This window comes from Mobula hypostoma, chromosome 3 (genome assembly GCF_963921235.1).
Source record: "Mobula hypostoma chromosome 3, sMobHyp1.1, whole genome shotgun sequence".
Lineage (NCBI taxonomy): Eukaryota > Metazoa > Chordata > Chondrichthyes > Myliobatiformes > Myliobatidae > Mobula > Mobula hypostoma.
The window spans coordinates 184,796,812-184,822,940 of NC_086099.1; the positions used below are offsets into that span (position 1 = coordinate 184,796,812).

A 26,129-nucleotide genomic window follows, 5' to 3' on the forward strand; every position below is an offset into this window, starting at 1 on the left:
TTACTCGCTCACTACAAGGGTGCTTTTAACCTCCTTAACTGCTTCTCTAAAGAGAACTGGACTGAGACTAGTCAGTATCTCAGACACTGCTGCCAGACTTATGGAGGCCTCATCAAGGACTGACCTTGATCGCGATGTGGTTAGTGTGCTGTCCAGCATTCACTTGTTTACTCCTGGGGGGTGCTGCCCCAGGAGGGGTACCGACCTCCGCCCCTGCATTAGCAGTCATCGGCTCCCCAGTCTCAGTTCCAGAAGGTGTCATATTTTCAGAAGATATGCTGTCTAGTCTAGGGTCAAGGCTCTGTGCACCCTGTTCTGACATATCTTCTACCAATATCACACCATTCTCTGAATCCTCAGAACCTGATTCATGCCCCGGGGGTGAGCCGGTCTGAGTTACTGGAGTTTGCAGTCTCCTTCGGGTAGCTGGAGTGGGATGGTTCTCACAGGGCCTGATGTCTACCCTGTTCACCCTCTTGCTAGGCCCACCCTCCAAAGGTTCCACAGTGTATGTGTTGCCTAGTACTCTACCACCCTGTAGACGGTTGAGTTCCAAGCATCCTGGATCTTATTACGGCCTAATGGTCTGTTCCTCAGGTAAACCAGCACAGTCACATCAACTTTGGGACAGTAAACTTCGTCCTCCTGCCAGGCAGTGCATTCTGCCGCCTTCTGTTCAGAGTATTCTTTTGCTCTGGCATGCGCATCCCTCAGTCAGCTCTGGTGTACAGCTAGCCGGTCGTGTTTCCGGTCCACAGTCTGTTCTTGCCCCAGCAGAGCATCCACAGGCAAGTAGGGATCCACCCCAAACAGATAGTAAGGTGAGTACCCGGTGGTTGCGTGAGGGGTCACATTATATGCATACACCAACTCGGGCAGATGTTCTGTCAGAATGCTCTCCACAGTACAACTATAGAAGTTTTTGAGTGTATTTGTTGACACGCCAAATCTCTTCAAACTCCTAATAAAGTACAGCTGCTGTCTTGCCTTCTTTATAACTACATCAATATGTTGGGACCAGGTTAGGTCCTCAGAGATCTTGACACCCAGGAACTTGAAGCTGCTCACTCTTTCCAATTCTGATCACTCTAAGAGGATTGTTATTTGTTCATTCATCTTACTGTTCCTGAAGTCCACAATCAGCTCTTTCGTCTTCCGGGGCGCCTAGACGCGACTCAAGTAGCAGCAGTGTTCTCAATGTATACGATTAAATCTACTGTGATGAAATGCTTTGAGAGGTTGGTCATGACTAGCCTGAACCCCTGCCTCAGCAAGGACCTGGACCCATTGCAATTTGCCTATCACCACAATAGATCAATGGCAGATGCAATCTCAATGACTCTCCACATGGCTTTAGACCTCCTGAACAACACAAACACCTATGTGAGGATGCTGTTCATCGACTATAGCTCAGCATTTAATACTATCATTCCCACAATCCTGATTCAGAAGTTACAGGGCCTGGGCCTCTGTACCTCCCTCTGCAATTGGATCCTCGACTTCCTAACCAGAATACCACAATCTGTGCGGATTGGTGATAACATCTCCTCGCTGACAATCAACACTGGTGCATCTCAGGGATGTGTGCATAGCCCACTGCTCTACCCTCTATATACTCATGACTGTGTGGCTAGGCATAGCTCAAATACCATCTATAAATTTGCTGATTATACAGCCGTTGTTGGTAGAATCTCCGATGGCGATGAGAGGGCGTACAGGAGCGAGTTATGCCAACTAGTGGAGTGGTGTCACAGCAACAACCTGGCACTCAACATCAGTAAGATAAAGGAGCAGATTGTGGACTTCAGGAAGCGCAAGATGAAGGAACACATACCAATCCTCAAAGAGGGATCAGAAGTGGAGAGAGTGAGCAGCTTCAAGATCGTGGGTGTCAAGATCTCTGAGGATCTAACCTGGTCCCAACATATCAATGTAGTTATAAAGAAGGCAAGACAGCTACTAGACTTTATAAGGAGTTTGAAGAGATTTGGGATGCCATCAAATACACTCAAAAACTCCAATAGATGTACCACAGAGAGCATTCTGACAGGCTGTGTCACTGTCTGGTATGGGGTGGGGGGCGCTACTGCATAGGACCAGAAGAAGTTGCAGAGGGTTGAAAGATTTAGACAGCTCCATCTTGGGTACTAGCCTACAAAGCACCCAGGAAATCTTCAAAGAGCGGTGTTTCGTAAAGGCAGCGTCCATTATTAAGGACCTCCAGCACCCAGGGCATGTCCTTTTCTCACTGTTACCATCAGGTAGGAAGTACAAAAGCCTGAAGCACATACTCAACAATTCAGGAACAACTTCTTCCCCTCTGCCATCCGATTCCTAAATGGACATTGGATCCTTGAACACTACCTCACTTTTTAAATATCTATTATTTCTGTTTTTTGCATGATTTTTAATCTATTCAATATATGTACAGTATACTGTAATTGATTTACTATTATTATTTTTTTTTCCTTTCTTCTATATTATGTATTGTATTGAACTGCTGCTGCTAACAAATTTCATGACACATTCCAGTGAGAATAAAACTGATTCTGAAGTGTATTTATTGCTGTAACACAAGAAATGTGGAATCAAACAAAAAGGTACAAGTAAGGAGATTTTCATTACTTAATTATTTAATAAAATTAAGATGCACAAGCATCTTTAATTGGAGAGAAGGACAGAATGAGCAGTGGCAACATAAAGATATGAGCAAGTTTCAAGGCTGCAAAGAAAATAGCAAGGAGCTTATAAGTAAATTCTGGCATATAGAACTGAAATTGCTGAAGGCACAGGGATGAAGTAATATGGACAGAGAGGATACACTGAGGTAGTCAGACTGCGAAGATATGGAAGAAAGTTTTTGATAGCTATACACTGTTTAAATCAGATGTGTGGAGGCCATGAAGGTGATTTTGAATGTTTGATATGGAAACTGCTTAAGATAAGTTGAGTAATCCCATTTAGCATCAACTGTTATCATAAAATCCTGGCTTAGAAACCACAAAATAGATCAAGGAAAGAAATTAAAACCTTGCATTATAAGACAAAACTTGATACAAGACGCTATTTCATTAAAGTAGAATCAGCAAAATAAGTTATAAACAACTCATAAACAATAAACGGGCAATTGAGTCAGCTGCCTTCTTTGTGTAGGCCCCTTGTTTCTTGTTGCTTTTCCCAAAAGATGGGGTACAAAAAATGCGAAACATTTAAGAAAGGAATCAGGAAGGCCAAAAGAAGGTATAAAGTTGCTCGAGCAGACAAGGTGAGAGAGAAGGGATTCCTAAGAGATCCTACAGGTATGTTAACAGCAAAAGGATTGCTTGGGACAAAACTGGACCTCTGGTAGGCCTGAATGGCAATCTATGTGTGAAGCCAAAGCAGACAGGGCAGATCTTAAATGCATTCTTTGTATCTGCGTTTACTCAGACGATGAATACAGAGTCTATAGAAGTTAGGTGAAGCAGCATCAACATCATGGGCCCAGTACAGATTACAGAGGAGGAGATGTTTGCAACCTTGAGGCAAATCAGGGTGGATAGATCCCTAGGGCCTGACAAGGTGCTCCCTCGGACTCTACGAGAGGCAAGTGCTGAAATTACTGGGACCCTCGTAGAAATAGTTAAAACATCCTTAGCGACAGAAGAGGTACCAGAAGATTGGAGGATAGCCAATTTTGTTCGCTGTTTAAAAAAGATTCTAAACAGAAACCAAGAAATCATAGGCCAATGAGTCTGAGAACAGTTGTGGGAAAGTTATTGAAAGGTATCTCAAAGGAACGGATATACAAATATTTGGATAAACATGGGCTGATTAAGCATGGTTTTGTGTGAGGTAGGTCATGTCTATCCAGTCTTATAGAGTTTTGTGAGGAAGTGACCGGGAAAGTGGATGAAAGCAAGGCAGTGGATGTTGTCTACATGAACTTCAGCAAGGCAATTGATGAAGTCCAGTATGGGAGGTTAGTCAATAAGTTTCAGTTGCTTGACACTCAGGATGAGGTAGTAAACTGGATTAGATATTGGCTTTGTGGGAGAAGCCAGAGAGTGGTAGTAGAGGGCTGCCTCTCTGACTGGTGATGTGTCACAGGGATTGGTCCTGGGTCATCTATATCAATGATCTGGACAATACTGTGGTTAACTGGATCAGCAAATTTGTAGATGACTCTGAGATTGGGGGCCATCATGGTCTGCATTAGCTGGAAAAAATGGGCTAAAAAATGGCAGATGGAATTTAATCCAGATGAGTGCAAGGTCTTGCGCTTCCGTAGAACCAACCAGCGTAGGTCTTACACAGTCAATGGTAGGGCTTTGAGGAGTGCAGTAGCACAAAGAGATCTGGAAATACAGGGACATAATTCATTGAAAGTGGCATCACAGGTAGATAGGGTCAGAGAGAAAAAAAGCTTTTGGCACATTGCCTTCATAAATCAATGCACTGAGTACAGAAGATGGGATATTATATTGAAGTTGTATAAGATGTTGGTGAGGCCTAATTTGGAGTTTTGCGTAGTTTTGGCCACCTACCTACAGGAAAGATGTAAACAAAGTTGATAAGAGTGCAGAGAAAATTTACCAGTATGTTGCTGAGTCTGGGGGTCCTGAGTTATAAACAAAGATTGAATAGGTTAGGACTGTATGCTTTAGATTGTAGAAGATTGAGAGGAGACATGATTGTGTTATACACAATTATGAAGGTTATAGATAGGTTAAATGCAAGCACGCCTTTTCCACTGGGGTTGGGTGGGACTACAACTAGAGGTCTTGGTGGGTGCAAGGGTGAAAGATGAGAAATTTAAGCTGAACATGAGGGGAGATACCTTCACTCAGAGGCTCATGAGAGTGTGGAGTGAGCTGCCAGCACAAGTGGTACATGTGAGTTCAATTTCAACATTTAAGAGAAGTTTGGATAGTACATGGATAGTAGGGAAATGGAGGGCTATGGTCCTGGTGCAGCTCAATGGGAGGAGGAAGTTTAAATGATTTTGGCATGGACTGCATGGCCCAAAGGGCTTGTTTCTGAGCTGTACTTCTCTGTGACTCCGGGACTATATCAACTGCTGCCTTTGACTTGTCATACTGTGTAGTATCCAGCCTGAAGCCTTCACCCTGGCATTGTGACAAAGAAATGGCATTTTTTCCATTCTCTTTGGACCTTGGTTGTCTATCTTTGATTCTAAGCTAGCTGTTATGGTTGGAGAACACATTTGTGTGGGCAAGTTTGGTATGGGAAAAGGAGATAGCTTGTTCCTGGACTGCACTGCCCACTGATAATGCCAGCTGAATCGTTGCTCTCAGGTTAAAAAGTCATGCGCGCAACTGGAAAACTGACATTCACCTTGAGAAAATTCCTCTCATGATCCACTACAAACTACAAACTATATATTGCAAGAGGTTTTCTCTGCAGGAATCAGCAGGAAGTTGGGTGATGTAGGTGTTCAATAGCAAGGACACTGAGAGCCATTATAAACTTGTGCATACAGTTGAGGCTCAAATGTACGACCAAAGGTATTGCACAGAATATAACGTATCTAAATTCGGAGAGCTCTCAAAAACCTAACTGCATGAATGCACCAGCAAGGTCCCAATGGCATGTGTCGTCTCAAAAGACCCTGAGCTTGGAGGGAATGTCTTTGCCTCTTTCCCTGAGCATAACTATATCCCCAGTACTGGAATGCTATCAGCAGCTTACTGCTGAGAAATGACTCCTCTCCAAGGATTAATATCTTGATGAGATGGCGAGCATTGCATGTCATAATGACTCGAAGAGCAGCACCATGTGAAGCATATAATCCTGGTGAGCCTTTCAGGTAGAAGAAAGGAGCTCCACACAAAGAAAGATACAGAAAGACCTCAATGGCAGAGAAGGTGTTTCTAATGGTTGCAAAGGTGAAAGAAGATTTCAATGGAAAGGATCATTATCACTGCATTTAAAACATGAAAAAAAAACTTTGGAAGCTGGAGACTTTAGAAACCTCATTGACAACACGAATAACCGCGATCATGGTCTCGGAATCTACGATTGACAGTGCTGCCTTCAGCAAAACTTGGCTTGCCAGGTGGGACAAAGGAAGGAGGTCAGCAGAGGATGCACCTTCTTCTGGAAGGGGGAATCAGACTGCCACCATAGAGCTATAGATTCACAGAGAAGTACAGCACAGAAATAGGCCCTTTGGCCCATCTAGTTCATGCCAGAAACATATAAACTGCCTACAGCCATTGACCAGCACCTGGACCATAGCCCTCCATATCCCGACTAACTATTTACCTATCCAAACTTATTTTAAATGTTGAAATCAAGCTCGCATGTATCACTTGTGCTGGCAGCTCATACCACACTCTCAGAACCCTCTGAGTGAAGAAGTTTCCCCTCATGTTCCCCTTAAACTTCTCACCTTTCACCCTTATGTCATGACCTCTGGATGTAGTCCCACCCAAGCTCAGCAGAAAAAGCCTGCTTGCATTGACCCTATCTATTACCCTCAATTTTGCATACCTCTATAAAATCTCCTCTCAATCCTTTACATTCTAAAGAATACAGTCCTAACATATTCAATCTTTCCTTGTATCTCAGGTCCTCCAAACCTTGCAATACCCTTGTAAATTTTATCTGTAATCTTTCAACCTTGTTTACATCTTCCCTGTAGGTAAGTGACCAAATCTACACACAATACTCCAAATTAGTCCTCTGCGATGTCTTATACAACTTCAACATTATATCCCATCTTCTGTACTCAATACCGTGATTTTTGGAGGCCAATGTGCCAAAAGGTTCTTTTACGAACCTATCTACCAGTGATGCCATTTCCAACTAATTATATACCTGTATTCCCAGATCCCTTTGTTCTACCATACTCCTCAGTGCTCTACCGTTCACTGTGTAAGACCGACCCTGGTTGGTCCTACCGAAGTGCAACACCTGACACTTGTCAGCATTAAATTCCACTTGTCATTTTTCAGCCCATTTTTCCAGCTGATGCAGATCTCTTTGCAAGCCAAGATAACGTTCCTCACTGTCTACTACACCGCCCCCCCCCCACCGCCAATCTTGGTATCAATCACAATCTTGCTGATCCAGTTAACCACATTATCATCCAGATCACTGATTTAGATGACAAACAATAAAGGACCCAGGACTGATCCATACAGCATACGGACATCCAGTCAGAGGCAACCCTCTACTACCACTCTCTGGCTTCTCCCACAAAGACAAAATCTAATCCAATGTACTACTTGATCCTGAATGCCAAGCGACTGAACCTTCTTGATCAGCCTCTCATGCAGGACCTCGTCAAATGCCTTAGTAAAGTCCATGTAGACAACATCCAGTTGTTTGCCTTCATCCACTTTCCTGGTAGCTTTCTCAGAAAACTCTATAAGATTGGGTAAAAAATCATGCTGACTATCCGAAATCAGTCCACACCTATCTAAATCGTAAAGAACCTTTTGGCATATTGGCCCTCAAAAATCAAGGTATTGAGTACGAGAAGTGCATCCAGCTGCAGCTTCTAACAATTCGCATTAAGGAGTTGGAGCTGGAACTGGATGAACTCCAGGTCATTCAGGAGGCTGAAGGGGGGGAAAAAATAGGACCTGCAGAGAGGTAGTTACACTCAGGTGCAGGACACAGGAAACTGGGTGAAAAGTCTGGAAGGGGAAAAGGGTTAAGGAGACAGTGCTGAGTACCCCTGTGGCCATCCAACTCAACAACAGGCATATTGCTTTGGATAATGTTGGGGGGGGGGGGGTTGACCTAACAGAGGAAATTCACAGTGGTCAGGTCTCTAGTACTGAGTCTGGCTTTGTTACTCATAAGGGAAAAGGGGAGAAGAGGCAGACTGTACTGATAGGGGATTCGTTACTTAGGAGAACAGACAGGAGGTTCTGTGGGTGAGAATGAGATTCCCAGATGGTATGTAGCCTACCAGGTGCCAGGGTCGAGAACATCTCAGATGGAGTCCTCGGCATTCTTAAGTGGGAGTGAGAACAGCCAGAGGTTGTAGTCCAGGTAGGTACCAATGACATGGGTAGGACAAGTGATGAGGTTCTGCATAGGGAGTTCTGGGAGTTAGGTGCTAAACTGAAGGGCAAGACCTCCAGGTTTGCTATACATACCACATGCCAGTGAGGCCAGAACTAGGAAGATTGTACAGTTTAATATCTGGCTAAGGAGTTGGTGTAGGAGGGAAGGCATAAGATCTTTGTATCATTGGGCTCTCTTCCAGGAAAGGTAGGACCTGTACAGAAGGAATCATTTGCACCTGAACTGGAGGGTGACTAATATCCTCGTGGGAAGATTTGTTAATGCTGCATGGTGGGGTTTAAACAACAGTTGCAAGGGGGTGGAAATCATAGTGCCAGAACAGTTAAAGAAGAGGTTATAGAGGCAGAAGTTGGTAAGATTTCAGACAAAGCAGGAATCATGGTGGGACTTGTGCACTGAACTGCGTATAGAAGACATATTGTAGGAAAGGTGCATGAGCTCAGGGCATGGATCAACACCTGGAATCATTACATTGTAGCCATTAGTGAGATTTGGTTGCAGGAGGAGCAGGACTGGCAGTTCAATATTCCGGGGTTCTGTTGTTTTAGACATGACAGAGCAGGAGGGGAGGCGTTGCTAGTCAGGGAAAATGTCATGGCAGTGCTCTTTCAGGATGAAGCTTGACTAGTGAGGCATCATGGATGGAACTGAAAAATAAAAAAGGTTTGTAATGCAGCCCCATGATAATGGGGATATATTACAATCCAGCCAACAGACCTAGGGATTTGGAGAAACGAATTTCCAAAGAGATTGCAGACTGCTGCAAAAAGCATAAGATTGTTAAAGTAGTTGATTTTAACTTTCCACATATTGACTGGGAATCCCATACTGTAAAAGGATTAGATTGCGTGTGTTGCTTGGATTTCCAGCATCTGCAGATTTTCTCTTCTTTGTAGATGAGATAGAGTTTGACAAATGTGTTCAGGAAAGTTCCCTTCAAGTATATAGAAGTCCCAGAGACAGAGTATGCAAGCTGGATCTGCTTTGGGGAATGAGACAGGGCAGGTGACAGAAGTTTGTGTAGGGGAACACTTTGCATCCAGTGACCACAATGCCATTAGTTTCAAAGTAAATATGCAAAAAGATAGGTCTGATCCATGGATTGAGATTATAAATTGGAGAAAGGTCAGCATTGATGGTATCAGAAATAATCTGGCAAGTATAGATTGGAACAGGCTGTTTTCTGGCAAAGGTGTACTTGGAAAGTGAGAGGCCTTCAAAAAACTCAATGTTGAGAGTACAAAGCTTGTATGTACCCGTTGGAATACGAAGCAAAGGTAACAAGTGAGGGAAACCTTGGTTTTTAAGAGATACTGAGGTTCTGGTTAAGAGGAAAAAGGAAGTGCCTAGCAAGTAAAGGCAAGTAGGAACAAATGAGGTGCTTACGGAATACAAGAAATGCAAGGGAACACTTAAGAAAGAAACCAGGAGGGCTAAAAGAAGGCATGAAGTTGTTCTAGCAGACAAGGTGAAGGAGAATCCTAAATGATTCTACTGGTATGTTAAGAGCAAAAGGATTGCAAGGGCCAAAATTGATCTCTAGAAGACCAGAATGGTAATCCACGTGTGGAGCCAAAACAGATGGGGAAGATCTTAAATGCATTCCTTGCATCTGTATTTACCTGGGAGGCGGATACCAAATCTATAGAAGTGAGGCGAAGCAGCACCAACTTCATGGACCCTGTACAGATTACACACAAAGCAGGAGGTGTTTGCTACCCTGAGGTAAATCGGGGTGGATAAATCCCCAAGGCCTGACATGGTGTTCCCTTGGACCCTATGGGAAGCAGGTATAGAAATTGCCAGAGCCCCTGCAGAGATATTTGAATCATCATTAGCGATTGGAGAATAGCCAATGTTGTTCAGATGTCTTAAAAAAGGCTCTAAGCAGAAACTAGGATATCATAAGCCTGTGTGTTTGATGTCAGCAGTGGGAAGTTATTTTAAGGTATTACAAGGGACCAGACCACCCTGCCTTCCCACATCCTGCAAAAGGAGCATTCCACTATCTTGCCTGGCATCTCTACTGTCCTAAATGAGCAGATATAAAGAAGGGAAAAAAAAACAACCTGGAGCTTTTCTTTCCTTTGATTTCTCAAACTAAAGCCGCTATTCACTGAAACCTCGAAGAGCTAAAAGCCTCAAGATCACCACTCTGACCCTGTCCACTCAGACAACAGCTGCTGTGCTTGTCCCCACCTTCCTTTAATTTGCTCTTGCTAATCAATCCCAAATGAGGATTGGTCACTGGTCAGAGCTCAATTGCGCTTCTGCAATCTGCTGCTGGCTTTTCTACTCGGGCAGTGGGCCTGAGTGAAATCCCCTCCTCTGAAACATCTGCTGTCCAGAATGGTTTCTGGTCAGAGCTCACTTGTCTCTATGCCAAGTAGACCTATGGTCTCTACTGCCAGGTAGATCCAACAAGTATCAAGAACAAAATCAAGAGCGGTCCTTGCCTTAATGGACCCAACTGAGGTGTCTGATTCCATAAATCACACTCTGAACTGTCCTCCAAGTGCACCAAGACTCGGGATTGAGTTTCATGGTAACCAAGTGCACACCCTTTTAGTCTAAAGACACATGGATATCGGAAGGTGATTACCAGCCTGAACCTGATAAGCTCTTTACCAGTCAGTAGTGTCCCTTTGTACAGAGAGAATGGATAACATGGTGGCACAGCAGTCGACGACAATACTTTACCGGTTCAGCATCCATGTTCGATCCTACCCTCAGCTGCTGCCTGCTGGTAGTTTCATGCTCCTTCCTTGGCAGTGAGGTTTCTTCTTCTTCTTGTAAAGTTTAACGGCAGCAGGCAGACCAACATAAGGTGCATTACCACCACTTACTGAATTGGAATGTGGAGCAAAGATACAGGAAGCGTATCCACTATATTCCACCACCCGCCAAAAAAAACTCAAATAATATCAAAAAGTCTAAAGCTATTCAGAAAGTCAAATACGCAGTTAAATATATTACAATGGCAGTGAAACCCTATCAAACTTTAGATGTTAAACTGTATCTGTCCCAAGGATCTCAATTTAACAATTAGATATTTCCTTTGCACCTTAGGAACTACATTCAAACAATATATGCTGCATCATTTCTTGACATGTGCTTCATCTACTGTTACATGCTCAAGGAGATCTGTTTTTTTTGAGAATGATGTAATGGTCTTTTGGAGGTCACCTGATGTGATTTTCCCGCCAATGTGAGGTCACGTGATGACATGCGCTCCCGTCGACTCAGGTGACGCAGTAGGATTTTGAGTTCGTAGATTTCCAGGTAGAACATGTTGTGCCTCCGTTTCTGTGGCGTGTTTGTTTTTGTGATGCAGTTTCATTTTTAAAACGGTTGTACATTCTTTTGAAAGATTCCATATTATTTGGACTGGGAATTTGTGGCTGGAAGTACCAATTTACTCAATTCGGACAGTTTTGAAGGGAGAGTGAAGAATTCATCAAAGTGAAGGATCGAGAGAAGTCAGCATCGTTTGGCAGTTTAATAAAGGATCGACCTTATTGAGTCTTCGTTGAAGAGAAGCTGCACTGAGATAACTCTTGCAATAGAGCAATGAGTTCATGCACAAAGGCTCTCTCTCTCTAAACAATTTAAGGTCAGTTGATTTAAACTCTTTAATTTCGGCATCGGGAATCCTGTGGACAGAACCGGCAGTAAAGGTGCGTCGGTGAAGAAATCGTTCTCCAGAGAAGTCTCTCCCAACTGAATGTGAAAATCTGTTGGACTTTCGAAGTTATCGCTTTAAGAACTGTATCTGACTGTATCGCCTTCCTTCAGTTAGTCCTGACGAAGGGTCTCGGCCTGAAACGTCGACTGCGCCTCTTCCTATAGATGCTGCTTGGCCTGCTGCGTTCACCAGCAACTTTGATGTATGTTGTATCGCTTTAAGAACTGTTTTCGCATTTAACGCTTTAAGAACTAGAGCCGAGTGGAGTTGATGAACGGCTGCGTACCTGTTTAACCTCCAGTCAAAGTTTTCCTTAGTTTTTTCTCCTTATCATTTATATGTGTTTAATAAATGTTCAGTTGTTTTTATAAAACCTGTCTCGATTAATATTCATTGTTGCCGGTTACGTAACACTACAAATAACCGTATCATGCAGATTAATTCTAAGTACTGTATATCCAATTCAATATAGTATGTCCAATATGTAAACATGCAAGTATAACATCTTCCCTCCTTTTACAGCCATCTCCCAGATGAGTTCCCACCTTCCTCTGAATTTTATGAAAATGCCGTCTCTTCCTTTCCTTATCCCAACACTGTTGCCACAGGGATTGAATAAACTTTCTAATTATGACTTTCATCTCCCCCTCATGCAAAGGCACCACTATATTTATATCCTTAATTTTAAGTGATCACCTGGCAAGAATATCTGCCACCTCATCTCTTGCAACCCAAACATGGGCAGGCACCCACATGAAATGCACAAGCCTAAAGCATGCAGCCTTCGAATCTCCAAAATGTCTGTCCTACAATGTGAAATACCCATTTTAAAAAAATGTCAAGACCAAGAACAAATAAAAGCACATAAGTACATAATCAGGGCATACTTCTGCAACCCATTCCAAGTCTAAAATGATAGCAACCATCTCAGATGTAGCCGGGCAGTTGTGTAACAACAGCACCAAACTTTGTGGCAAATGATCTTGGGTTTGAATTTGGCTAGTAGGCTTCCATCTGTGCTGGGCTGAGTGTCGAACTAGCAACTCAGCCTCATAGAAAAGCAGAAAAATGCTAAGGAATTGGCAATAAATACTGCCCGATGTGTCACAAGGTGTGAAAAAGAACAGCATCTCAGATGTGAATACTGGTACATTATCTGATCATCTTTTTCTTAATAGTCATCTGAAACTTTGGAACATAAACAGAAGCATCTGAACAACCTATTAATGGATCTTTCAAACCATCTGTGTAGGTAAGATTCCATAATATCTGCCTTGCATAAAGTTCCTGTGCCACTGATAAATGACCACTTCTCATCTTGATCTTTTCTTGAAGGCCCACATCAACCACACTCCAAGGGTAAAACCATGGATGTGACAGAAAGGGAGTACAATGGGATCATAATTCTCATTAAACAATACAAGATTTTGTGCCCCTTCATTGCCTATCCACCCAAAGCTGGAGACTTTATGAATACAATGCTCCCAACAATCTCATATTGCATGATCAACTTTATATCCTCTTGTGTTAACCCAATAAACCACAGCTAGCTGTAACTTGCATAGATGTAAAGGTACTTCACCCATTTCTACCAGTAATGCTGAAATGGGGAATGATATAATAGCACTAAAACATAAATCTCAATGCCTGAGCTTGAACTTATCTAGGGGCTTTAAGACCACTGGTGAGGCTGGCCCATAAGCAACACATCCATAATCAAAGACAGATCTGATTAAAGCAATATACATTTGTTTAAGTGAGCTACACACACCTAAATCACACCCAACTAAGCACCTGAATGTTTAGACTTTTTGTACACTTCCCCAGAATTTTATTCATGCACCTTCCATGTTAGCCAGTTGTCCATCCACATACTGTACCTAGAAACTTTACCACTGACACTTGTTTAAGAGATTTATCATATAACTTAAATTGAATTGTGGATGCAATGTTCCTTTTAGAAAAACAAATAACTTCAGTCCTTGCAACAGAAAATATAAACCCACACCAATGTCCCCATTCCTCTATTAGTAGCTGCCTGCATTTTCCTAACTATATGAATTATATCATAGTGGGGTTTAAACTAGAGTTGCAGGTGCCAGAAGTTTGTGTAGGGGACCACCTTGCATCCAGTGACCACAATGCAATTAGTTTCAATGTAAATATATAAAGAGATAGATCTGGTCTACAGGTTGAGATCCTAAATTGGGAAAAGGCCAGTTTTGAAGGTATCAGAAATAATCTGGCAAGTGTGGATTGGAACAGGCTGTTTTCTGACAAAGGTGTACCTGGAAAGTGGAAGACCTTTGAAAACTACATTATTTTTATAATGTAAACACGAGGAATTCTGCAGATGCTGGAAATTCAAGCAACACACATCAAAGTTGCTGGTGAACGCAGCAGGCCAGGCAGCATCTCTAGGAAGAGGTGCAGTCGACGTTTCAGGCTGAGACCCTTCGTCAGGACTAACTGAAGGAAGAGCTAGTAAGAGATTAGAAAGTAGGAGGGGCAGGGGGAGATCCAAAATGATAGGAGAAGACAGGAGGGGGAGGGGTGGAGCCAAGAGCTGGACAAGTGATTGGCAAAAGGGATATGAGAGGATCATGGGACAGGAGGCCCAGGGAGAAGGAAAAGGGGGAGGGGAAAACCCAGAGGATGGGCAAGGGGTATAGTGAGAGGGACAGAGGGAGAAAAAGGAAAGAGAGAGAAAGAATGTGTGTATATAAGTAAATAATGGATGGGGTACGAGGGGGAGGTGGGGCATTAGCGGAAGTCAATGTTCATGCCATCTGGTTGGAGGCTACCCAGACGGAATATAAGGTGTTATTCCTCCAACCTGAGTGTGGCTTCGTCTTTACGGTAGACGAGGCCATGGATAGACATATCAGAATGGGAATGGGATGTGGAATTAAAATCATATGGATCACAACAGGTGTGTCTATTGTAAAATGATAGGAGAAGACAGGAGGGGAGGGGAGGGATGGAGCCAAGAGCTGGACAGGTGATTGGCAAAAGGGATATGAGAGGATCATGGGACAGGAGGCCCAGGGAGAAGGAAAAGGGGGAGGGGGGAACCCCGAGGATGGGCAAGGGGTATAGTCAGAGGGACAGAGGGAGAAAAAGGAGAGTGAGAGAAAGAATGTGTGTATATAGCTAACGGATGGGGTACGAGGGGGAGGTGGGGCACATGAAGCCACACTCAGGTGGAGGGGGGGAAACCCCGAGGATGGGCAAAGGGTATAGTCAGAGGGACAGAGGGAGAAAAAGGAGAGTGAGAGAAAGAATGTGTATATAGATAACGGATGGGGCACAAGGGGGAGGTGGGGCATCAGGTTGGAGGAACAACACCTTATATTCCGTCTGGGTAGCCTCCAACCTGATGGCATGAACATTGACTTCTCTAACATCTGCTATTGCCCCACCTCCCCCTTGTACCCCATCCTTTATTTATATACACACATTCTTTCTCTCTCTCTCTCCTTTTTCTCCCTCTGTCCCTCTGACTATACCCCTTGCCCACCCTCTGGGATTTCCCCCCCCTCCCCCTTTTCCTTCTCCCTGGGCCTCCTGTCCCATGATCCTCTCATATCCCTTTTGCCTATCACCTGTCCAGCTCTTGGCTCCATCCCTCCCCCTCCTGTCTTCTCCTATCATTTTGGATCTCCCCCTCCCCCGCCCACTTTCAAATCTCTTACTAGCTCTTCCTTCAGTTAGTCCTGATGAAGGGTCAGCCCGAAAAGTCGACTGTACCTCTTCCTAGAGACATTATTTTTACAATATTTTTTATTAATTTCTATATAGAAGAATACAGGGTCCAAGAGAATACATATTATAAAACAAAAGAAAAAATATAATACCAGATACAGTATATTGAATCACATTAATGAACTCCTTACTCTATGTTCATATAGATTAGATATTGAGAGAACAAAGCTTGCGTATGCCAGTCAGAATAAAGTGAAATGATAACATGCGTAGGTAACCTTGGTTTTCAAGAGGTATTACGGCACTGGTTAAAAGAAAAAAGGAGGTGCATAGCAGGTATCACTGGGCGCAAAGAAAAGACATAGAATATCAATAACTGTGGCGCTTCTCTTCCTGACAAACTTAACGTATTCTACGCAAGATTCAAACAGGGGAGGACTCCCCATCCCACTCCCTCCGGATGAACCGGACCTGGTGGCATCGAGATTCATTGTCACCAAGGAGGACGTTAGAAGGGGGCTTCCTGAAGATAAATCTAAGGAAGGCGACAGGCCCAGATGGTGTCCCGGGATGGGTTCTCCGGGCCTGTGCAAGCGAGCTAGCTGAGTATTTGCTGACATCTTCAACTGCACCTTGCTTCAGTCTAAGATCCCCTCGTGTTTTAAGAAGGCAACGATAATCCCAGTGCCGAAGAAGAGCAAGGAGGCATGCCTGAATGACTATAGACCTGTGGCTCTGACATCAATTGCTATGAAGTGCTTCGAGCGATTGGTTATGGCACACATCAACCACAGCCTACCGGACAACCTCAACGCTTTGCAATTCGCCTACCGGAGCAACAGGTCAACGGCAGATGCCATCTCTTTGGCCCTACATTCCTCCTTAGAACACCTGGAGAATAAAGACGCATACGTAAGGCTCCTTTTCATTGACTACAGCTCTGCCTTTAATACCATCATTCCAAATAAACTGATTCCTAAGCTCTGGAACCTGGGCCTTAGCACTCAAATCTGCAGCTGGATCTTCAACTTCCTCACAGACAGGACCCAGGTTGTAAAAATTGGGGACAAGCTCTCCTCTACAATCACTCTGAGCACCGGTGCCCCACAAGGCTGTGTACCCAGCCCCCAGCTGCACTCACTGTACACCCATGATTGTGTAGCCAAGTTTCCATCAAACTCAATATACAAGTTTGCTGATGACACAACAATTATAGGCTGTATCTCGGGTAATGATGAGTTTGAGTACAGAGAGGAAATTAAGAACATGGTGGCATGGTGCAAAGACAATAACCTATCCCTCAACGTCAGCAAGACGAAGGAATTGGTTGTTGACTTCAGTAGGAGTAGCGTACCGCACGACCCAATTTACATTGGTGGTGCGCAAGTGGAACAGGTCAAAAACTTTAAGTTCCTCGTGGTCAATATCACAAATGACCTGACTTGGTCCAACCAAGCAGAGTCCACTGCCAGGAAGGCCCACCAGCACCTTTACTTCCTGAGAAAACTAAAGAAATTTGGCCTGGCCCCTAGAACCCTCACTAATTTTTATAGATGCACCGTAGAAAGCATTCTTCTAGGGTGCATCACAACCTGGTATGGAAGTTGTCCTGTCCAAGGCTGGAAGAAGCTGCAGAAAATCGTGAACACGGCGCAGCACATCATACAAACCAATCTTCCGTCCTTGGACTCACTTTACACTGCATGCTGTCTGAGCAGTGCTGCCAGGATAATCAAGGACACGACCCACCCATTTCTCGTCCCTCTTCCCTCTGGGAGAAGGCTCAGGAGCTTGAAGACTCGTACGGCCAGATTTGGGAACAGCTTCTTTCCAACTGTGATAAGACTGCTGAACGGATCCTGACCTGGATCTGGGCCGTACCCTCCAAATATCCAGACCTGCCTCTGGTTTTTTTTTTGCACTACCTTACTTTCCCTTTTCTATTTTCTATTAATGATTTATAATTTAAATTTTTAGTATTTACTATCAATTTGTAATCCAAGGAGTGCGAAGCGCAGAATCAAATATCGCTGTGATGATTGTACGCTCCAGTATCAATTGTTTGGCGACAATAAAGTAAAGGTATAGGCAAGTAGGAACAAATGAGGTGCTTATGGAGTACAAGAAATGCAAAGGAACACTTAATTAATCAGGAAGGCTAAAAGAAGGCATGAAGTTGCTCTCACAGAAAAAACATAGAAACCCTACAGCACAATACAGGCTCTTCGGCTCACAAAGCTGTGCTGAGCATGTCCTTACACAAGTTGAAGGAGAATCCTAAAGGATTCTACAGATATGTTAAGAGCGAAAAGATTGCTAGAAACAAAAATGTCCTTTGAAAGACCAGAATGGTAATCCATGTATGGAGACAAAACAGATGGGGGAAGATCTTAAATGCATTCCTTGCACCTGTATTTACTCAGGAGATGGATACAGAGTCTATTAAAGTGAGACAAAGTAGCATCAACCTCATGGACTCTGGTAGATGATAGAGGAGGAGGTGTTTGCTACCGAGAGAAATCAAGGTGGATAAATCCCCAAGGCCTGACAGGTGTTCCCTTGGACCTTATGAAGGCAAGTGCAGAAATTGCCAAGGCAGAGATATTTAAAACAACCTTCGCAACAGGAGAAGTACCAGAAGATTGGAGGACAGCTAATGCTGTTCCACTGTTTAAAAGATGTTCTAAATAGAAATCAGAAAATTATAGGCCAATGAGTCTGACATGAGTAGTGCGAAAGTTATTGAAAGGTATTCCAAAGGACCAGATATATGAGTATTTGGATAGACATGGACCAATTAAGGATAGTCAGTGTAGCTTTGTGCGTGGTAGGTCATGTCTCCTCAAACTTACAGAGTGTTTCGAGAAAGTTACCAGGAAAGTGGATTAACCAAGCAAGTGGATATGATCTACATGGACTTTAATAAGGTATCTGATGAGGTCCCACACAGGAGGCTAGTCAAGAAGGTTTAGTCACTCAACATTCAGGATGAGGTAGTGAATTGGACTCAACATTGGCTTCGTGGGGAGAAGCCAGAGAGTGGTAGTAGAGGGTTGCCTCTCAGATTGGAGGCCTGTGACTACCAGTGTGCTGCAGGGATTAGTGTGGGTCCTTTGTTGTTTGTCATCTATAATCAATAATTTGGATGACAATATGGTTAACTGGATCAGCAAATTTGTGGATGATACCAAGATTGGAGGGTGTACTGTAGAGGAAGGCTATCATGGCTCACAGAGGGATCTGCATCTGTTGGCAAAATGGGCTGAAAATGGCAGATGGAATTTAATGCAGACAAGTGCAAGTTTTGCCCTTCCTTAGGAGCAACTAGGTTATGTCCTACACAGTGAATAGTAGGGCACTGAAGAGTGTGGTTGGAACAATGGGATCTGGGAATACAAGTACATAATTCATTGAAAGTGGTATCACATTTAGATGGGGTTGTAAAGAAAGCTTTTGGCACATTGACCTTCATAAAACAAAGCATTGAGTATAGAAGATGGGATTCAATTTTGAAGTTGTACAAGATATTGGTGAGGCCTAATTTGGAGCATTGTGTGCAGTTTTGGTCACCTACCTACAGGGAATATGTAAACAAGGTTGAAAGGGTGCAGAGAAAATTTAGAAGGATGTTGCAAGGCCTGGAGGACCTGAGCTTATAAAGAAGTTTTGAGTAGATCAGGATTTTATTCTTTAGAATGTAGAAAATTGAAAAGAGGTTTAATTGAGGTATACAAAATTATGAGGGGTATAGATAGGATAAATGCAAGCAGGCTTTTTCCACTGAGTTTGGGTAGGATTACAACCAGATGTCATGGCTTAAAGGTGAAAGGTGAGAAGTTTAAGGGGAACTTCTTCACTCAGCGAGTCCAGAGAGCGTGGAAGAAGCTGCCAACAGAAGTAGTCCATGTGAGCTCTTTTTTAACGTTTAAGAGAAGCTTGGATAGGTACATGGATAGTAGGGATATGTAGGGTTGTGGTCCAGGTACAGGTCATTGGGAGTAGGTAGTTTAAATAGTTTTGGCATCGACTAGATGGGCTGAGGGCCTGCTTCTGTGTTGTATCACTCTACTCCTGCCTCTCATCCACACAGCACCATCAGCACCATGCAACAATTTGGAAATGTCTGAGCCAGCATTTAAGAAAATAGGATTAATCATAGTACTAAAAAGGAGTGGGCTACACACACTCCCCTGTGGACTCCCATTGTCTATATCATACTCCTTGGAGAAGTGAACAGTTATTCCCCCTTTACAAAATCCAGATTCGTGTGCAGTACTTTCCAGAAAACAAGAAAGCCTTGCTATAACCATTCATTCCATTATCTTACATACGTTTGAAGTTAGTGAAAGAGGTCTGTAACTGGAAGGACCCGATTGATCCTCACCAGGTTTCAATGTAGGGATAACAACCACTAATTTTCAGTTAGCAGGAAGTTGCCCTTCAACCCATATTATAAAGAATTTCAAATCCAACATAAGTTTCCAATCCGATAACCTAGTAAACTCACTATAACAAACATAATCTTTCCCAGGTGATGTCAGACCAGCACTATTAATAGCCCTTTTAAGTTCAGACAACGTAAATTCGATATCCAAGCAGGAACTGGAACATTCTTTTTTCTTGGCAATATGAGGATTGCTTGACAAAACTGTTTCTCTACATAACCTATCCTTTACTTAAATTGGCTGAACTACGCACACTGACATATGTTTTTGCTAATAATTCTGCTTTTTCCAGAGTCAGTAACTGCAACCTTATCCCCACCAAACAAAACTGGTAATGCATCAAGTTTTCTAACTCTCCCTATTTTCTGTATTATACCACAAATTTTCCCAACATGAATCTCTTTCCAATGCTATCACAGTACGTTCTCCAACACATTTTATTTCTTTATTGAGATACAGTGCAAATTAGGCCCCTAAAGCTCTTCGAGCTGTGCTGCACAGCAAATCCTCTGATTTAATCTTAGCCTAATCACGGAACAATTTACAATGACCGATTAACCTATCAACTGGTATGTTTTTGAACTGTGGGAGGAAACCAACACAGTGATGGGAAGAGTGTGCAAACTCCTTACAGGCAGCTGCGGGAATTGAACACAGATCACTGGCACTGTAAAGCGTTGTGCGAACCAGTATGCTACTGTGTTGCCCCCAAGTGCCCTTCTCACTACTTTTCTAACCATAATTTGAGCTCTTTTATATCCTATGAAAGACGAATAGACGTAACACTGCCCAACTTTCCTAAAATTTTTATTCCACTCCTTTAAAGCCTTTTTACACCCAGGGACAACTTTCATTTTATTATCTCTTAATGATCTGGGAATTGATTTCTTAGCTATTGACTTCAGTACAGAGCATACAGTATTACAAAGTTTGTATTGCTTAACCCGATTTCACCCAAAACTAAATGATCAGCAAATCTACTTTCATACAAATCATCGAATACATTCCAATTTGCCTTTTTAAAATTCCATGCGGGGATAAGAATCTTTCCTCTGATACACATCTATTCCCAATTTACAGATAATGGGGAAATGATCCCACCCCAGTGTTGTATTGTTATACACTTCCCAGTTACACACACTTGCTATATCCTTAGATACCAGCATAAGGTCTATAGTAGAAACAGCATTGCTAACAGATTTATCCTTGTACTCCTACCATCAGTGATGCACACCGAATATTTTTCTTCCGGAAAGTCTTCCACCACCCCACTCACATTTGTGTCACAAAAACACCATATAGTACTATGAACATTGAAATCCCCACACCATATCAACTTATTTTTCCTGTTTCCACCCACACTTTCTGACATATCAGGTGTAGGGTTATAAAAATGTATACTTGACTATTCTTCCCAAAATTTCAACCATTGGCTCATAAGCAGCCCCAATCTCCAAAACTATGCGTTATCCCATTTTTGACAAAGGTAACCACCCCATCTCCATTGCCCATTTCCCCCATCACTCTTATGTCAACATAACTTTGTATCTTAAAACTTAGATGAGATTTCAAGCAGGTTTCCTGTATGTATACAACATCAGGTTTATTTGGTAAATCTTCAACAAACGTCTTAAATTCTTGACCATTAGCTAACAGGCTTCTCGCATTCCAGTGTAAGATTAGAAAAACCACTAACAACCCTCCTTTGAAGTCTGATTATTTTCTCCTCCATACAAGGCATCATTAATAACTTTTAGATGCAAGTCTTTTATCTTTAAATGTTTTCTGCATCTTTTAATATAATTTTAAATTTTCTGTCCTACTTTTAGTTTGTGCTGGCTGTACAATTTACCACATTAGCCATGAAAGTGACAAAACTTTAGTTTATCAACAATTAGAGAATCATTTGATATACAATCATGCACTTTGCACATCGCCTTCAAACTATCTGTATTCTGTATATTAATATTGACAACTGTCTTCTGTACTTTCTTCAGGGCATCTGTATATGATACGCCCATTTCCACTTGAACACGCTGTACGTCCACAGCTTTCTTCTATACAGGACACCCTGCACGGGCAGAGCTATGTTCTCCTCCACAGTTCCTACATTTTAGCCTTACACCTTCTCAACAATTGCCATAATCATGTTCTCCACATCTATTACACCACCTTTTACCCTTACACACAGCTGCTACATGACCAAACTTCCGGCAGTGCACACATCTGAGGGGCCAGCACATAGACTCAAACCATAGAACTCATGCAACCTAAATTAACCCTATCTAGCAACTTTTTCCCATCAAATTTAATCAACACCGATAAACTATCTGTTCTAACTCCACCATAAAACCCGTTTAAACGTTTGGCATCTACAATTTAACTCCCCCCCACTAAATTATTTTTAACTTGGTCCAGGGATACATCTCGGGGCACTCCAGAGATTGTTCCCCAAAGCCACTGTCGTTCAATATACAGGTAACTCCTTTGTGTTATTTTCCTACCTCCCAACAGCTTTTAATCCCAAAACCTTCTCACATTGCTTACTATCTTTATAAAATACTAACAGTGCCTCACCACCTAAGGTTTTGCGCCCACAGTATTTCCAAATATTCTTTTTTGAAATCCTTAGTCTAACTGGATAAAAAGGTCCACATTCAAAGCTCAACAAAACCTTAAACTCTTCCTTCCTTCTTTTATTAACTGCTGTCTATTGCCTTCCTCACTGGATGATAAACCACTAGTCCTCAATCTGCCGCTTATTTTTTCCGTTTCAACTCCAATCACCCAAAACCACCTCTCGTTCGCTAGCTCCGTCACTTCGACCCTCGCCTGGAAGAACACCTCCAAAAGCAGGCTCGGCTCGGTCCTTTGCTCCGATCCAATCTAACTCCTGAACTGTTCTGCGCACCGGTTTCACATCAGCTGATGTTTGGTGTCAGAATATAAAAGAACTCCGACTGTGTGGATTTCTGCCTGATGTTCTGGTTTACTCCGTCATCCCAAAAGCAGCTAGTAGGTCAAATTATCCTGCATTACCCCTCATTGTAGTAGGCTCATGGCGAAAACAATTGAGGGTGAGTTGGCAAGCTACAGGGAAATAAAGAGCGGGATTAGAAATTATACGACTACTGTTTTGAGAGCTGTTGTAGCCCCAAAGGGCGTTTGGCGTCCTAGCGTACCGTAATAAATAAAACAATAAACTAGTTTGATGTACTCCAGGTTCTACTCAGACTTCCGTGATCATAGTTCCAGTTATGGGTGAGATACGAGTACGAAATCAAATGTGCATCCGATGACAGGCAAAAGTCAGACGTGCTAATGCGGATCGCTCTCAAAATGCAATTTTGTAATTGGTGTGATCTCACCTGGAAATGATCACCATCTCCATCTGGGTCAGGTGAAATCACATTTTTGCTCGCCTAAAAACAAATTATGTGACTCAAACTCTGAACACGACTTGCAAAGTTGTAGCAATGTCGCATTTCGTAAATACCCCTCACTGTCCATAACTACGCGACAGGCAAGCAGTCGGTTTTGCAAATGCTTTTCGTGACTTATCTGGTTGTACGTCCCGCTTTTCGGTTGGCCGATCGGCGTGTGGGAAATGGAGATCACATGATCGATGGACCCTGTTTACCTGTCGCCTAGCAACCATCCGCTCCTCCGGGGAATCAGCCGGCGAGGGAAGTCAGTGTCTGAAGAGCTGATTCGGACCTGCTGAGCCCATTCTGTTTCCGCAAGACAGTCAGTGATTAATTTGATGTGGGATTTGTGTCTGCAGCATTTAGTTTACCGTTGGTTACGTTCCCAAGTCCTGGGCCTGGTTCTTTGGTGAAGCCTTCGGCTATTGTGCTGCACCGTTGCGGACTGGTGCCGGAGGAGCTGCGGATACCGGCGAAGACCTTTGACCTTGCATGAACAACACATTGATCGTGCATGACTCGTCATAAATTTATTTTACTGTCGCTGGAAAAAGTCCTTGCTTTTACTCAAAAGATCGCCAATAATTCGAAGGTGAGCAAATTAGGAATGCAAATACTTGTTTACTCCAAGATTACATCTTGTTCAGTTAAATTGATGCATAGAACATTATGAAGGACTATTGGTGTTAATGTGTAACCGATTTCTTTTACTGAAATTATTCTGAATTAAACTATAACCATGTAAACAAATTTCCTTTTAATCTAGACCAATAGAGATTAGCCTAGCCGTACCCGGGAGAATAATAAGCGGGACAGGATATAAAATAGAGACAGGCAAAATACTGTATACGATGGAAATCAAACAGATTGCTTGAAATGCTCATATCAAATTGCATACGTGGAGACGGAAAGAGAGACTACAGCGAGTTACCATTTCGGATTCCAGTAAGATATAACCCTTATTCCACAGAAATTGACAGCTGAGAAATTTCAAACGTAAAACAATGGATTCGTAGTTAAGTCATCCTTAAAGTGCTAAAATGGTGCTGGATGGGAGACCTGACCCAATATGCCATATTGTCACTGGATAAGTTTGAGGTGTGTGGGCACCTGGCCAAGTGGTTAAGGTATTGGACTAGCAACCTGAAGATCGCTAGTTCGAGCCCCAGCCGAGGCAGGGTGTTGTATCACTTAATCACACTGGTGGCCCTTGCCCTTCCCTTGGACAACATCGGTGTCGTGGAGAGGGGAGGGGAGACTTGCAGCATGGGCAACTGCTGGTCTTCCATACAACCTTGCCCAGGCCTGCGCCCTGGAGAGTGAAGACTTTCCAGGCGCAGATCCCAGATCCATGCAAGACTAATGGATGCCGTAAAAAAGTTTTTGAGAAGACAGATAAAGTAGGAGTTTCACAGTGAAAGTCATGGACTTTGGAGTAACAACTACATGGTTTCAATTAAAGTGCAGAGTAGACACCATCTATGAACCCCTAAGAGCCAATGAAACATGAGTCAATAGAATTCAAAGGACAACTACATGGTTTCAATTAAAGTGCACAGGTAGACAGAGTGGTGAAAAAGTCATAAGTCAGGGAATTGGGGCTAAGAGTTGGAAAGTCATACTGCACTTGGAATATTTTGGTCACCCTGCTGTAGGAATGATGCTTTTAAACTGGAAAAAGTGCAGAGGAAGTTTATGACAATCTTGCTGGGACTTGGAGACGAGTTATGGAGAAAGGTTGAGCAGGTTGGGGCATTTTTCATTCGAGTGTAGGAGAACAAGGGGTGATATTATACAAAAAGTTAGTAGCAAAATCCTTCAACCTAAATCAGGGGTCCCCAACCTTTTTTTCACTGTGGACCGGTTTCATATTGACAATATTCTTGCGGACCAGCCGATGCGGGGGGGGGGTAATGGTTGCCCACGGACAAGAGTAGCAGTAAAATACATTGTGTTACCCCGCCAAAGACTACAATGACCACGAAGCCTTGCGTGGGCACCAGTGCGCATGCCTGCACGTGCCGACTTTTCTGCAAATCATTTTTGGCGATTCTGTTCGGGAGGGTGCTAATCACGATGGGAATATAGGTGATAAGTGGCTAATACACTCAATTTCGTTTCTAAAAGGGTTTATCTAACGAATTTATTATTAATCACGCAGCACATATTTTCCTCGCATGAACATAGCGATAAGTCAATTATCAGGGGAGCTTCAAGTAAGTGTTGAACGAACTTCCAGTAGAAGTGGTAGGGGCAGGTTCGATATTATTATTTAAAGTTAAACTGGACAGCTATGACAGGAATGGAGGGTTATGGGATGAGTGCAGGTCGGTGGGATGAGGTGAGAGTAGCGTTTGGCACGGACTAGGAGGGCAGAGGTGTCCTGTATCCATGCTGTAATTGTTATATGGTTATATAAGTCACTTATAAGTCAATAGCATCATAACATTTTAAGTAACGTTTGGATATTAAAGACACAGCGCATATTTTCCTCGTATGAACATATAAAATCATTGCAACGCACCAATATCGCTGAATTAGTGGGAGTCCTGGGCTGAGTACTTGTTTTCCTGCAACAAGACGGTCGTATCAAGGGGTGATGGGAGACAGCGATACCCGAAGGGAGTTCCTTACGTCTAGTCTATTCCGCAGTTTGGTTTTTGTTGCATTCATCGCAGAGATATGTTGGAAATGGAAGCAACGTTTTCAGTGCTTCCGTGTCGATCTCAGGATATTTAGCCTTGACTTTGATCCAGAACGCTGGCAGAGATGTTATGTCAAACATACTTTTCAGCCCCCATCATTTGCAAGCTCGAGGTGTTGATC

At 43.0% G+C, this 26,129-nt stretch overlaps 2 protein-coding genes across 2 annotated transcripts in view; one reads left to right on the forward strand and one right to left on the reverse strand.

Annotated features, from left to right (window-relative positions):
* pip4k2aa (phosphatidylinositol-5-phosphate 4-kinase, type II, alpha a) overlaps positions 1-23,737 on the reverse strand; it is a 296,126-nt gene extending 272,389 nt beyond the window's left edge. Inside the window, exon 1 of the mRNA XM_063044236.1 lies at positions 23,519-23,737. Coding sequence (XP_062900306.1) covers positions 23,519-23,536 — 18 coding nt within the window. The 5' untranslated portion in view covers positions 23,537-23,737. The remainder of the gene's footprint in view (positions 1-23,518) is intronic.
* Positions 23,738-23,763: 26 nt separating this feature from the next.
* Positions 23,764-26,129, forward strand: part of armc3 (armadillo repeat containing 3) — a 107,819-nt gene continuing 105,453 nt past the window's right edge. Inside the window, exon 1 of the mRNA XM_063044234.1 lies at positions 23,764-23,895. The gene's annotated coding sequence lies outside the window, so the exon portion shown is untranslated. The remainder of the gene's footprint in view (positions 23,896-26,129) is intronic.